This window comes from Peromyscus leucopus, chromosome 2, assembly GCF_004664715.2.
Source record: "Peromyscus leucopus breed LL Stock chromosome 2, UCI_PerLeu_2.1, whole genome shotgun sequence".
NCBI classification, from domain to species: Eukaryota; Metazoa; Chordata; class Mammalia; order Rodentia; family Cricetidae; genus Peromyscus; species Peromyscus leucopus.
The window spans coordinates 143,035,683-143,047,963 of NC_051064.1; the positions used below are offsets into that span (position 1 = coordinate 143,035,683).

General features: G+C 50.7%; 1 protein-coding gene across 1 annotated transcript in view; it reads right to left on the bottom strand.

Moving 5' to 3' along the window:
• Fhad1 (forkhead associated phosphopeptide binding domain 1) overlaps positions 1-12,281 on the bottom strand; it is a 124,136-nt gene that overhangs the window by 25,137 nt on the left and 86,718 nt on the right. The window contains 6 exon segments of the mRNA XM_028880667.2: positions 641-767; positions 1,085-1,244; positions 2,846-2,952; positions 5,344-5,428; positions 7,045-7,270; positions 9,371-9,544. Coding sequence (XP_028736500.1) covers positions 641-767; positions 1,085-1,244; positions 2,846-2,952; positions 5,344-5,428; positions 7,045-7,270; positions 9,371-9,544 — 879 coding nt within the window.

Consider the following 12,281-nt stretch of genomic DNA (forward strand, 5'->3'; position numbering starts at 1 on the left):
CCCTGCTTCAAGTGTGGTAAGACAATAGAGCCAGAGAGTCAATAACTGATGTCCTCTTTTGGTCTCCACACATGCATATCACACACACACACACACACACACACACACACACACACACACACACACACACACGAGAGAGAGAGAGAGAGAGAGAGAGAGAGAGAGAGAGAGAGAGAGAGAGAGAGATTAATTAAAAAAAGTAGCAGAAAATTTCCTACCAGATGCGTTTGTGGGTATGCATAAATAAAATGTATTTCCCAACCACTCTTTGAAGGGGGACTGTCACTCTCAGAGGAGGGAACTGGTGTATAGTGACCTCCTTAGGCCCACAGACTTTCTATGAGGAGGGGCTGGGATTCGAATCCAGGACAACTTGATCCAAGGTGGACAGCCAACCACTACCCAATCACTACTACAATTCATGATTGTAGAAAGACCTGGTTGTCTCAGAGGAGAGAACAGCTGGTACTGTCTCCACTGTTGACGGTGTAACCATGGAGACTGTGATCATGGGGCAGGACTCTGTCTTACTTTGTCGCTTCATGGGAATGAGCAATACTTTTAGAAGCCTTTAGCCCTTGGGTTTTTGGTTGCCACCCAAAGCCTGGACCTGCCCGGAGCCCCAGTCACAGACACTGACCTCTTGGAAGCTGGAGAATGTATCTGGGTGAACTGGTTCTATCTGCAAAGAGATGTCACACTTCTGGTTCAGATTCCTAGGCTTCTGCTCCACGCTCAGGTAGGGTCTATGTTTCTCTTGGGAAGTCCTGGGGCAGAGAGGGACGTCATGAGTGTCAGGCAGCTCCGGGTTCACGGACCTTTGCATCCCTCGGTAAGCTGGAGGTAAAACTGTTTTCACAGGCGACTGGATACTTTCAGACTTCCTGCATTCAAGCTGAGCCCAGTCACCTGGGAGAATAATGCCCATTCCAGAACAAAGCACAGCCCTGTTTTCATCAATGAGTCTCTAAAGAAATGAAACACTATCACTCATTCACCCACCCAATTCAACCTGCATTTGCTGAGCCCTCCCTCTGTGCCAGAGGCCTTGGGGTGGTCACGCCACACGGACCCCTTCCCACACCTGAGCGTCTCCCTGAGGACCTTCAGTTCCCTGTCTTTCTTCTCCACCAGGCCGCTGCTCTGCGCCACCTTCGCTTTGAGCATGCTCAGCTCTTTGTTCTGCTGCTGCACCAGGGCCACATGTCGCTCCAGCTCCATCTTCTGCTTCTCATTCAGCTCCCCTGGGAGTGACAGGAAGTTGGTTTTCTACCTCAGACCTCTGTCATGGCCTATGTGACAGCCCTATGAGATCCGTGAGGCAGGCCTGTCCCAGGGTTCTCAGGGCACTCAGGTGCCCCCAGGAGCTCTGCCAGAGCCTCAGCATGTGACAGTGGGTGGCACAGTAAGGCCCCTGCGCCTGCCTCACTACAGGGTTACACCAGCAGCCGCTGTCAGGGCCCTACCCATGTCCCCCTGGTCTTCTAGGGCACTCTGGTCCATGTTCAGCTACCTGCTTCTGAGTCTTTTTGTTTATTTTTTTGTTTTCAGACAGGGTCTCATGGATTCTAGGCTGGTCTCCAACTCTTTATAGCCAACAATGACCTTCAGCCTTCTGACCTCCCCATCTCCACCTCCTCAGTGGCGGGATCACAGGTGTGTGACACCAGCCCACTTTCATTTAGTGCTGGGACTTGAACCCAGGGCCTCACTGTAGGCTAAGCAAGCACTCCAACTGAACCACATACCCAGCTGCCTCTGTATCTTTTGTCCCAGGGGTGTTCTCAGGCCCCTGGAGTCTTCTGGGCTGCACTGGGTACAACAGTGTTCCGTCCACAGCTGGCACAGACAGCTGCCCCCGCCCCTAGCTCTCTCTGGCAGCATTAGTTCTGGGTACCTCAGTGCCCTCTCGATTGACAGCCTACCGCACTTCATTTTCTTTCCCTCTGCCTCAAACTCTAGCTCACTGTCGGCGTTTACTAGGGTTATGGCGTGAAGAGACAGGCTGTGGTGGAGTTCCAGTTTTAGGGTCCGCTGTTGGGAGAACCCACACTAAGACCTTTGCATTGCCTTAAGTCTTCACTTGCAGATTACAGGGGAATTACCATTGGCACCCCCACTTCACAGATTCGGACACCGCGGTTCAGAAAGGTAGAGTCTTGTCAAGGACCTAATGGTGATCAGGTTCTGGAATTGGGTTCTGACTCACTGTATTCTCTATTATTACTTTCCTTCCTATTGAAAACCATTGAGAGGGCTTCAGGGAGCAGACAGGCCTGAGGGTTTGGGGATGTCAGAGGCTGGATGAAACAGCCTCCCTCCCTCCCTCCCTCCTGCCCTCCTTTTTCCACCTCCCACTTCTGGAATCTAGTTTTGTTACCTCTCAAGTCCTATCTGCCTGGACTTTTTGTCCTGCCAGAGGCTGGGGATGGGAAAGAGAAGGAGTCGTTTGAAGCAAGAGGAAGGATGGAGAAACACATGAGAGGAGGGGCCGAGCCCTGACAGCCGGCTTTCTCTTCCCTACCCTGGGTGGCTGATGAGGAAGGGGGTGTGGTCTTTTTGCATGATGAGGAGGAGGCTTGTGAGACCCCTTCACACTGCACCCAGGCTCCTGCAAAGGGCCCAGCCCTGGGGGAACCTCACTACTGCCCTCCTAGGGGTGAGAATAAGCTGCAGCAGCAGATGATGTGGACCCTCAAGGTCCACCAGGTGAGTGTGACCCGGAGTGACAGGTCACACAGGAAAGCAGGTCCGCAAGGGGCTTTGAGACCAAAGCTGCTGCCTCTGCTGTCCCTTCCTTCCTGAGAGGGTCAGGGAGTCAAGTGACCCAGGAACTCATACCAACCTCTCAGGTCTGACATCCTGCCATGGGCTTCATTGAGGTCTGTCCTCAGCCTCATGATGACCTCCTGCTGAGACAGGATTTCCTTCTGAGCAGCTAGTAAGTCATCTCTGTAGTGAAAACACAAACAAACAAACAAACAAAACAACAGGCCGAGTCAGCTGTGTTCAACTTCTCTGGTGACTCCTGAGGGGGCTGAGAAGGAGCCCAGAGAAAAGGCTCCAAATGCCCAGGACCTTGGGACCCCAGCGTTGCTGGGGGACAGGCAGCCTTCAAATACTCGAAAAGAACATCGTTTTGATGTACTCAGCACACTCTGAGAAAGAACAAAGGGTCTGGTTGGGCTGGGCTGAGGTCTACTGTGTCTCTAGTGAGGGTGTCATCTGGTCTTGCATGGGACCTGTCAGCACAGACAGGCCAGTGATTTTGTGGAAAGAGGGTGGCAGACCGCTGGGGGGGGCCGGAGGGTTGGGGGGTCGGGGTTCAGGACTTCCAGGAGGATGGGGAAGGAGAGGAGGAGACAACGAAAGCTTTGTTTGTTCCCTGGCGTTCTGGGATCCTGGGCACTGGACCAGAATGAAGGAGGTGCAGGAATGGTAAGGACAGACCGCACGTTAGACTCCACAAGAACTGCCGTTCTCGTTGGAGGGGTGTTCCACAGGACAGGCACTCTTTAGGGACCACAGCATGTAGGCCTAAGGAGGCAAAAGTTAGTGGAAGCTGGGTTGTGTTTTTGAGGGAGTACGAGGGACCTAGATGGGATACACACTTCTGTGTGCAGTTGCATTAGGGGAAGAATGTATGGAGTAGAAGGCAGTATTGAAGTCTGTCACTTGTCACTCTCTAGCGAGCTCAGAGGTTTTGGTGGCCCAGGCTCTTCACACACACACACACACACACACACACACACACACACACACACACACACGCGCGCGCGCGCACGTGTGTGTGTGTGTGTGTGTGTGTGTGTGTGTGTGTGTGTGTGTGTGAGAGGCACCCATTAAAAAATATTTTTAGGGTTGGGGATTTAGCTCAGTGGTAGAGCGCTTGATTATCAAGCACAAGGCCCTGGGTTCGATCCTCAGCTCAAAAAAAAAAAAGTTTATATATGTATATATACACACACATAACATGGGTGTGGTAATATATTGTGTACCCTAATAAAATTTGCCAGAAGATCAGAGAACAGAACAAGCCACTAGATTAAACATAGAGGCCAGGCTGTGGTGGCACACACCTTTAATCCTAGCACTTGGGAGGCAGAGATCCGTCTGGATCTCTGTGAGTTCAAAACCACCCTGGACTACATGAGACTGACCCAGTCCAGGAGACAAATAGAGCCAGGCAGTGGTGGCACACACCTTAATCCCAGTAATTTGGGAAGCACACACGTCATTAATCCCAGCACTAGAAAGGAAGTAATACGGTGGGCAGAGAAAGGTATGTACATAAGGCATGAGGAGACAGGAACCAAGGCTTTTCTGACTGAGGAGTCCTAGAGGTAAGAGGTGGTGGCTGTGGCTTGTTCCTTTGTCTCTCTGATCTTCAGGCGAATTTTATTAGGGAACACAATATATCACCACACATGGGTGCCTCCGTTTTTCTTGGATTGAAGATTTAACACCTCCTTGTTCACATACTGCTCTGCAGAAGCCTTCTGGATTATTCTCCTCATCGCTTGTTTAATTTTTGGTGGTACTAAATCCACCCCAGGGCCTCCCACATGTAAGTACTCTATCACTGAGCTACATTCCAAGGCCTTGTTTTGTGTTTTTGAGTCATTCCATAGCCCGGATGGCCTCCTGTGTATGCTCCTGAGCACTGGGATCACAGGTGTGTGCCATCACACCTGGACACGGATAGGCTTTGTTTTTTCAAAAATTGTTAGTTCCTTGAGGCTCCATAGACTCCTTGACTGTTAAGGTTGGAGAGGAGAATTTGTTAGTTAGGGTCACTTAGTGCAATCCTTTTCTTCCTCCTTATATTTTATTTATTTATTTTGTATGTGTGTATGTGCCATGCTGCGCTTGTGGGAGTCAGAGGACAGCTCGAGAGACTGTTCTCTCTTTCTACTGTGTGGGTTCTGGGGATTGGATTGGGGTTGTCAATCTTGGCAGCGAGTCCCCTTACCATCTCACAACCTTCCCAGAACTCTGCCCTGTAAGTGGTCTCCACTGTCAGCCTGGATCATAAGAATGAGATTCTTCCGGGGGTCGGGGTGGTGGTTCAGGGAGGAAAGCGAATCACAGCGCCTGCGCACAGTCACCAAGCTGCAGGCGGGCACCTCCTACAAATGTCGCCGCTCAGGGAGGCAGCCCAACTCCCCCAGGACTGCAAGACCACCAGGGGTGGACTTGTGATCTGAGCAGACAGCTGCCTGGATCTCCCCACCACATCATCCTCACTTGCAACAGGAACTGGGAAATCCAAGCAACCTCGAGAACACAGACCTGGCCATGTTCCTGCTCCTCCAGTGCCCTGGGACCCTCCTTGGTACTCACATCAGGTGGTCACACGCTGCTTCTTTGGTACTGCTGTCCAGCGGGGGGATTTCTGCGGGCTCTTGGGGCACTTCCTCCTTTTGAACTGCATCAGAGGGATGTGTCAGCATCATCACAGCTGAGGATAACTCTGAACTTCTGATCCCCCTGCCTCCACCCCCCCAGTGCTGAGATTACAGGCATGTATCACTGGATCCCATTTACATGCTGACAGATTGAACCTAGAGTTTCCTGCATGAGAGGCCAAGACTGAACCAACTGAGCCACACCCCCAACTTTGCACACCCCTTGTCTCTTGACATGTGACACCCTGGGCTCTCTCAGGACTCTGCTGGCAAGGCCATCACCAGAAGCAGAGCTTCCACCTTGAACCTAACCTCTGACTAAACTCCTTTCCTTACTTGCCCACTCATAGAACTGGGCCGGCAACAATGGAGAATGGGCTAATACGACGAAGAGCTCTTCCTGGCTACTGAGTGAGGCAGGGGTCACCAGCGACATTTACAGACAAGGAGCAATATGAGGATGAGGGGTCTGACGGCAATGGCCCAGCCAAGCTTCAAGAGCTGCAGCCTCATTGGTGGGTCACACCACCTGCCCTTTTCTCTTTCTAGACAAAAATCTTTAAAGAATCCATGGTTTCTGGCTTCCCATCTTCCCTGCTGACTCCTTAGTCCACTGTCCTCTGCTTTTCAACTCTTACTCAATCATTTACTCACTCAACAAACGCTTGTTTGATGCCTGTTTTATGGCGGACACTTATCTACGGGCGGAAATGACAAAGACGCTGTCACCCTCAGGACCCACTGAGTATCCTCACTCTTACCTGGATTCTGGCTTAGGAGACAGAGCCTGCTCTGCGTCCTTGTTGGGGGGGCGGGGGGAAGCTCGCTTACTCCAAGTCACTGTCAGGGCCCTAACTTGGTTATTCACAGGGATAGCGGTTGGCTTGTCTATCACGGATCTCCATGATAGGAAGTTGGGGTATCATAGATGTTCAAGTAAGGGCAGAACAGGAATGGTACACGAGGCAAGCCTGAGTTCACCTCCGTATCTCCCACCAGAGGCTAGCTCTCCTCTGGGAGGACTTTGGCTATGTCTGGAGATACTTGGCCATGTGGGGGGGGGGGGATGAGGCCAGTCGTGGAGGTCAGGGATGTAGCTAAAGCAGGCACCCTGCCCCCAAGCAAAGCTTATCCAGCGCCAAACACCAACAGTGCTGACGCTGAGACCTAGGGCCTGAGGCCTCGGCTTCCAGAACTTTCCACTCAGAGCTTAGTGTCTGTCATGAGTGACCCAGGTCATTTAGGGTGAGTGAGCCGAATACCTCTGATCGCTGTTTTTAGCTTCTTTGGGTTTATTTTGTAGGAGGCCAGTCCTGGCTGCCCAGGAGAGCTGTTAGTAAGGTCACAGCGGCCAGTGGCACAGAGAGGGCCCCAGATTGATGTTTTCATGTGGAAAAGACAACTCCACTAATAGCTCTGGCTGCCCGTGTGCCTCACCGGCTCACTGGGTTAGCATAAAGGATGTCCTAATTCATTGTTGTTGCTTTGGTTCCCTTAGGCCTCGGAGGGCTTCTAGCATCATGTGCACTGAGGAGCAAAAGGGGCCAACATAGAGTGAGGGAGCTCTTATGGGGCCCAGTCTGCGGCCACGCAGGAGCTTCTAGACACCGGGTTTCTCCCACAGCCCCAGCCCTACCTGGCTCATTGTCTTTTAGTGTTGCGATCTCCCCATCTATTTTCCTGTGGTGCTGAGTCACTTGGTAGAGCCGTTCCTCAAGGTTCACGATGGTCTGCGAGTGCTGTTTGATCTGTTCTTTGTACTCCATGATTTCCTCCTCGAAGCCATGCTTCTGGGATTCCCGTTCATCCTGCAGGGCCTTCATCGACTGCTGCTGCAGCCTCAGCCGATCCTCTGTCATGATCTGGGGGAGCATTGAGGGAGATGTGGTCTCAGGAGCGGGATTCGATGGCAGCCATCTTCCTCCTTTGCACGCACCGGTGCTAGATGGCATCCTGCCTGAGAGCCTCTGCTCACATGTTCCTGCTGGCATCCTTCTCCCTTTCTTTCCTGTATGGCTGACCTGTCTGTCTTCCAGGTCTCGGCTCCAGCTAACATTACCTCCTTCAAGGAATCTTCCTGGACATGTATTCATGGATGAGTCCCAGGCAATTTCTATTTTATTTGTTTTCTTTTTCCCGAGACCTTTATCAGCACCTGAAATGGTCTTGGTTTCTTGTTTTCTTTCTCCTGAGAGTCCCTCAGCCCCACATAGCAGAAGCCTTGCCCACAGCATCTAGATGCAGATGTTGAGAGCACTGGCTGCTCTTCCAGAGACCTGGATTCGATTCCCAGCACCCACATGGTGGCTCACAACCATCTGTAACTTCAGTTCCAGGGGGTCCAACACCCTCTTCTGCCCCCCATGGGAACCGGGCACACATGTAGTGCACAGATACAGACACAGATACAGGCAAAACACCCATGCATATAAAATAAAAATAGATACATCTTTAAAAAAGAATTAGTGAGCCGGGCGGTGGTGGCGCATGCCTTTAATCCTAGTACGCAGGAGGCAGAGGCAGGCAGATCTCTGTGAGTTCAAGGCCAGCCTCATCTATAGAGCTATTTCAGGACAGCCAGGGCTACACAGAGAAACCCGGTCTTGAAAAACCAACAAAACAAAACAAAAAACCCAACCCAAACCAAATCAAACCAAAGAAAAAGGAAAACAAGAATTAGTGAATGGATAAACAGTTGGATGAGAAAAAAAAAGAAAAGCAAGCTGATGTGTATTTCTTTGTATGTGTGTGTGTGTCCTGTGCGTGGAGGTCAGGACAACCTTAGCGGCATCCACCCCTTGTACTGAGACAGGGTCTCTTCCTGACCAGGAACTTACCATGTAGGCTAGGCTGGTCACTGAGCCCCAGGATCTGACAGTCTCTGTCTCCCCACTGTTGGGATTACAAGCGTGCACGCAATTCTTATAAACTAAAATGACCAACAAGCCTCTTGGACAGAAAAGCAGACCCCACCTGTGACCACCCTCTGCTTTCTGAGCCCTTTTGACGCCTCCACCCCAGCCCCTCCAGCCCCGTCTTCCTCCCTGCTCTCCTTTCTATGGATATGCTGAACAGCGGCCCTCCCGGCTCTCCGTAAGTGTGGATGTTTCGCAATCTCTCCAGATCCCCAAATTCATTTTATTTAGAGACAGGGTCCTAATCAAGTTGCCCTGCTGGGCTTTGAACTCACTTTGTTGCCCAGGCAGACCTTGAATGTGTGTTTCTTTTTCCTCAGCCTCCAGGGTAGCTGGGATTACAACCCTGTATCACCAGGTCCAGCAAGATGATATTTCTCAACAGGGGTGATTTTTGCCTCTAAGGGACATTTGGTAGGGTCTTTCTCAGCTGGGGGTGGGGAGAATGCTGTTTACTGTCCACAGAGCACAGGACAGTCCCTGAGAAGAAAGGTGCCTGGCCTGGAATGTCAGCAGCCGGAGGCTGGGCAGGCCAGGTCTCAACCTTGCCCACCCCCCACCCCTGCATTCTCCTGCCACTGTGTCATAGTTAGGATTTCTATAGCTGTGCTGACACACCGCAGACAAAAGTGATTTGTGGAGGAGAGGGTTCATTTCAGCTCACCACTCTGAGGTCACCCTCCACTGCTGAGGGAAGCCAGGGTAGGAACTCAAGCAGGGCAGGAACCTGGAGGCAGGAGCTGATGCAGAGGCCATGGAAGGGTGCTGCTTACTGGCTTGCTCCCCCTCGGCTTGCTCAGCCTGTTTTCCTATAGAGCCCAGGACCAGAGGTGGCACTGCCCACAATCGAGCAGGGCCCTTCCACATCAGTCATCAATCATCAACCAAGAAAATGCAACCCAGGCTTTCCCGCAGGTCAGTCTGGAGGCGGCATTTTCTCAACTGCAGTTCCCTTTCCCAGATGGCGTGTGTGTCAGGTTGCTAGAATACGAGCTAGCACACGCTGCGGTTCCGTGGGGGAAGCTCACCGTTTTCAGATCAACCCACCATCTTTGTCTTGGTTGTTTCGAGCTCGGCTAACGTTTCTTTTAACTTGAGGGCAAGGTTCTCGGCTTTGAGACTCTCGGCTGTCTTCATCTGCTGCGCCTCGCCTAGCAGGGCCAGGGCGTCGTTTAATTTAGTATTTAAGATGTCCTCCTTTTGCCCCTTTAATTCTATCTCCTAGAAAACCAGCAAACACCAAATTAGCAATGTCTGGAATTAAATATTTATTCCTCTCCCCTTCCTCCCTGAGCCGTTGGCAAGGACACAGACTCCAGTCTGTTGGTGCTTCTTAAGTCCAAAGCCCAAGGATTTTCTGGAAGGCTCCAAGTACTGCAGAACTCTTTTTTTTTTTTTTTTTTTTTTTTTTTTTATCATCAGCGGAGACCTGTCTCTTGATTTCTGGTCTTTGAGCTCCATTCTGTCACCCAGAGCCTTTGACTCAGTTTTATTTCTCTTTTATGAGACAGCCCTTTAAATATTTGAGGAGGGTTGGCATGTCTCTCTCTAAATCTGTTTTCCAGGATAAATGTGCTAAGTGCCTTCACCCTTCACCACATGACCTGCCCTGGAGACACTCTGTTCCCCCTTGCACTCCAGGTCCCTGGCCAGAAAGATCCCAGCTGCCAAGTCCTCGGCATAGCTCATGCATCCCCTGGAAACCCCTTCGGCCATCTTGATCACAATCCACTGTCCCCTTGGAGACCCTCCTCCAAGGACTGGAGAATGGGCTCCTGCCAGGCCCTATCCTGAGATCTCAAACATTTTTTTTTTTTAAATGTGGATGTGAGTATGCATGGGTGCACATGTATGTACAGGTGTGTGTGTGTGTGTGTGTGTGTGTGTGTGTGTGTGTGTGGCGAGCATGGAGGCCCCAGGACAACCTCAGGTGTCTTTTGACACAGGGGCTCTCGCTGGCCTGGACCTTATCAATTAGGCTAGACTAACTGGGCAGCGGACATCAGGAATCTTTGTTTTTGCCTCCCAGAGCTCTCTCTCCCAGGCCTGGCTTTTCGATGTGGTTTCTGGGGACTGAACTCCGCTCATCATGCTTGCTTGGCTGAGCTACCACCACAGCCCCATGAATATAATCTCGAGACACAGTCCTGGGCGCTCTCACAAACTGCTGTTGCTAGTGTGGATCAGCTTATCATTTCCGGGCGGGGGGAGGGGGAGGTCAAGTGGCAGCAGGGACTGTGAGCGAGGACGCTTACATCCTGGGGACCAGCAGCTACCCTCACAGACAGCACTTTCTCCCAAGGATGGAGAGCAGAACATGCAATTGTTCAGCCAAGCATCTTTTACTTATGTATTTATTCGTTGTTGTTATTATTATAATTGTTTTTTTAATGACAAAGTTGCAACAGCCCAGGCTGGTTTTTGAACTGTGTCTTGGCCTCCTGAGTGCTGGAATTACAGGCACATGCCACCAATCATTTCCTATACCCAGGAAAAGTGGGAAACAACCCAAACCTAACAGAGGGAGGGACCAACAACCCAGGGTCTGTCCACCCAGGGCAGATGCAGGACATTCTTCAGTGACATGGGGATGTTTGAGAAATACCTAATGGATCAAAATAGTTCCCGGAGCAGTAGGCCCTTGCCACTGTTTTGGTAAGGACTTAGCATCACCCACGTTTATAGTAACAGCACAAAGGCATCCCAGACAGCATCACATCCGAATGTCAGCAGTGATAGCTCTGCTCTGCAGAAGCAGCGTCAATGTTGAGGCTCTTCTGAGCGATTTCCTGTATTTGTCAAATACTCTAGAGGGAATGGAGCTCATTTGTGATCAGAAAAGAAAACAGGTACCTTTTAGAAAAAGAAAAATGCAAGCACTACTGCTCCCAGGCTGTCCCTGCACTCCACTGGGAATCACTTCCTGATCTTTGTGTCCGAGGCTTTGTGAGGGGCTTGACATCACATTGAGGGACTTCATGGGACAACTGACTTTGCCTAAGAGGATGTAGAAATGGAACCGCTCATAGATTCCTCCAGGTGTCCCTGAAAACCTGCACCATGAAGCTGGCCAGTGTGCGGTTAACGGCTGTCAGCCATCTTTGCTCCATTATCCACAGATACTGTAAAGGCCTAGGTCGGCCATCTTTACTTCATGCTCATAGGTCTAGAGAAGACTCGGTGTTGGCCAGCTTTGCTCCACACCCACAGAGCTGGAGCTATTTTTCTTTTATATTTTCTCTCTTTTACCTGTTTGCCTGTGACATCAACTTATTATTATTATTATTATTTTTTTTTTGAGACAGGGTTTCTCTGTGTATCCCTGGCTGTCCTGGAACTCACTCTGTAGACCAGGCTGGCCTGGAACTCAGAGATCTACCTGCCTCTGCCTCCTGAGTGCTGGCATTAAAGGTGTGCGCCACCTTGGCCAGCTTGACATCAACTTTTTGATTGCTCTACTGTGAATACAAATAAAATTGTGTGCAAATAGGCTCTAGGTCTGAGTAGGGTTGTTTTTCTTTCTTTCTTTCTTTCTTTCTTTCTTTCTTTCTTTCTTTCTTTCTTTCTTTCTTTCTTTCTTTCTCTCTCTCTCTCTCTCTTTCTTCTTCCTTCCTTCCTTCCTTCCTTCCTTCCTTCCTTCCTTCCTTCCTTCCTTCCTTCCTTCCTTCCTTCCTTCCTTCTTTGAGATAGGGTCCCATGTAGCTCAGGCTGGTCTTGAATTCCCTCAGTGGCTAAGAATGACCTTGAAGTTCTGATTCTCCTACCTCTAATTCCCAAGTGCTAGGATAACAGGTGTGTGCCATCAAGCCAGGTTTATGAGCTCCTGGGGATGGACTCACGGCTTCGGGCATACCAAGCAAGCACTCTACCAGCTGAGCTAAGTGCCCTGGTTATCTTTCTGAAACTGGCTATTCTGACAGCCTTGGAGTCTTCCCCTTCCATGTATCCGCTAGGTTTT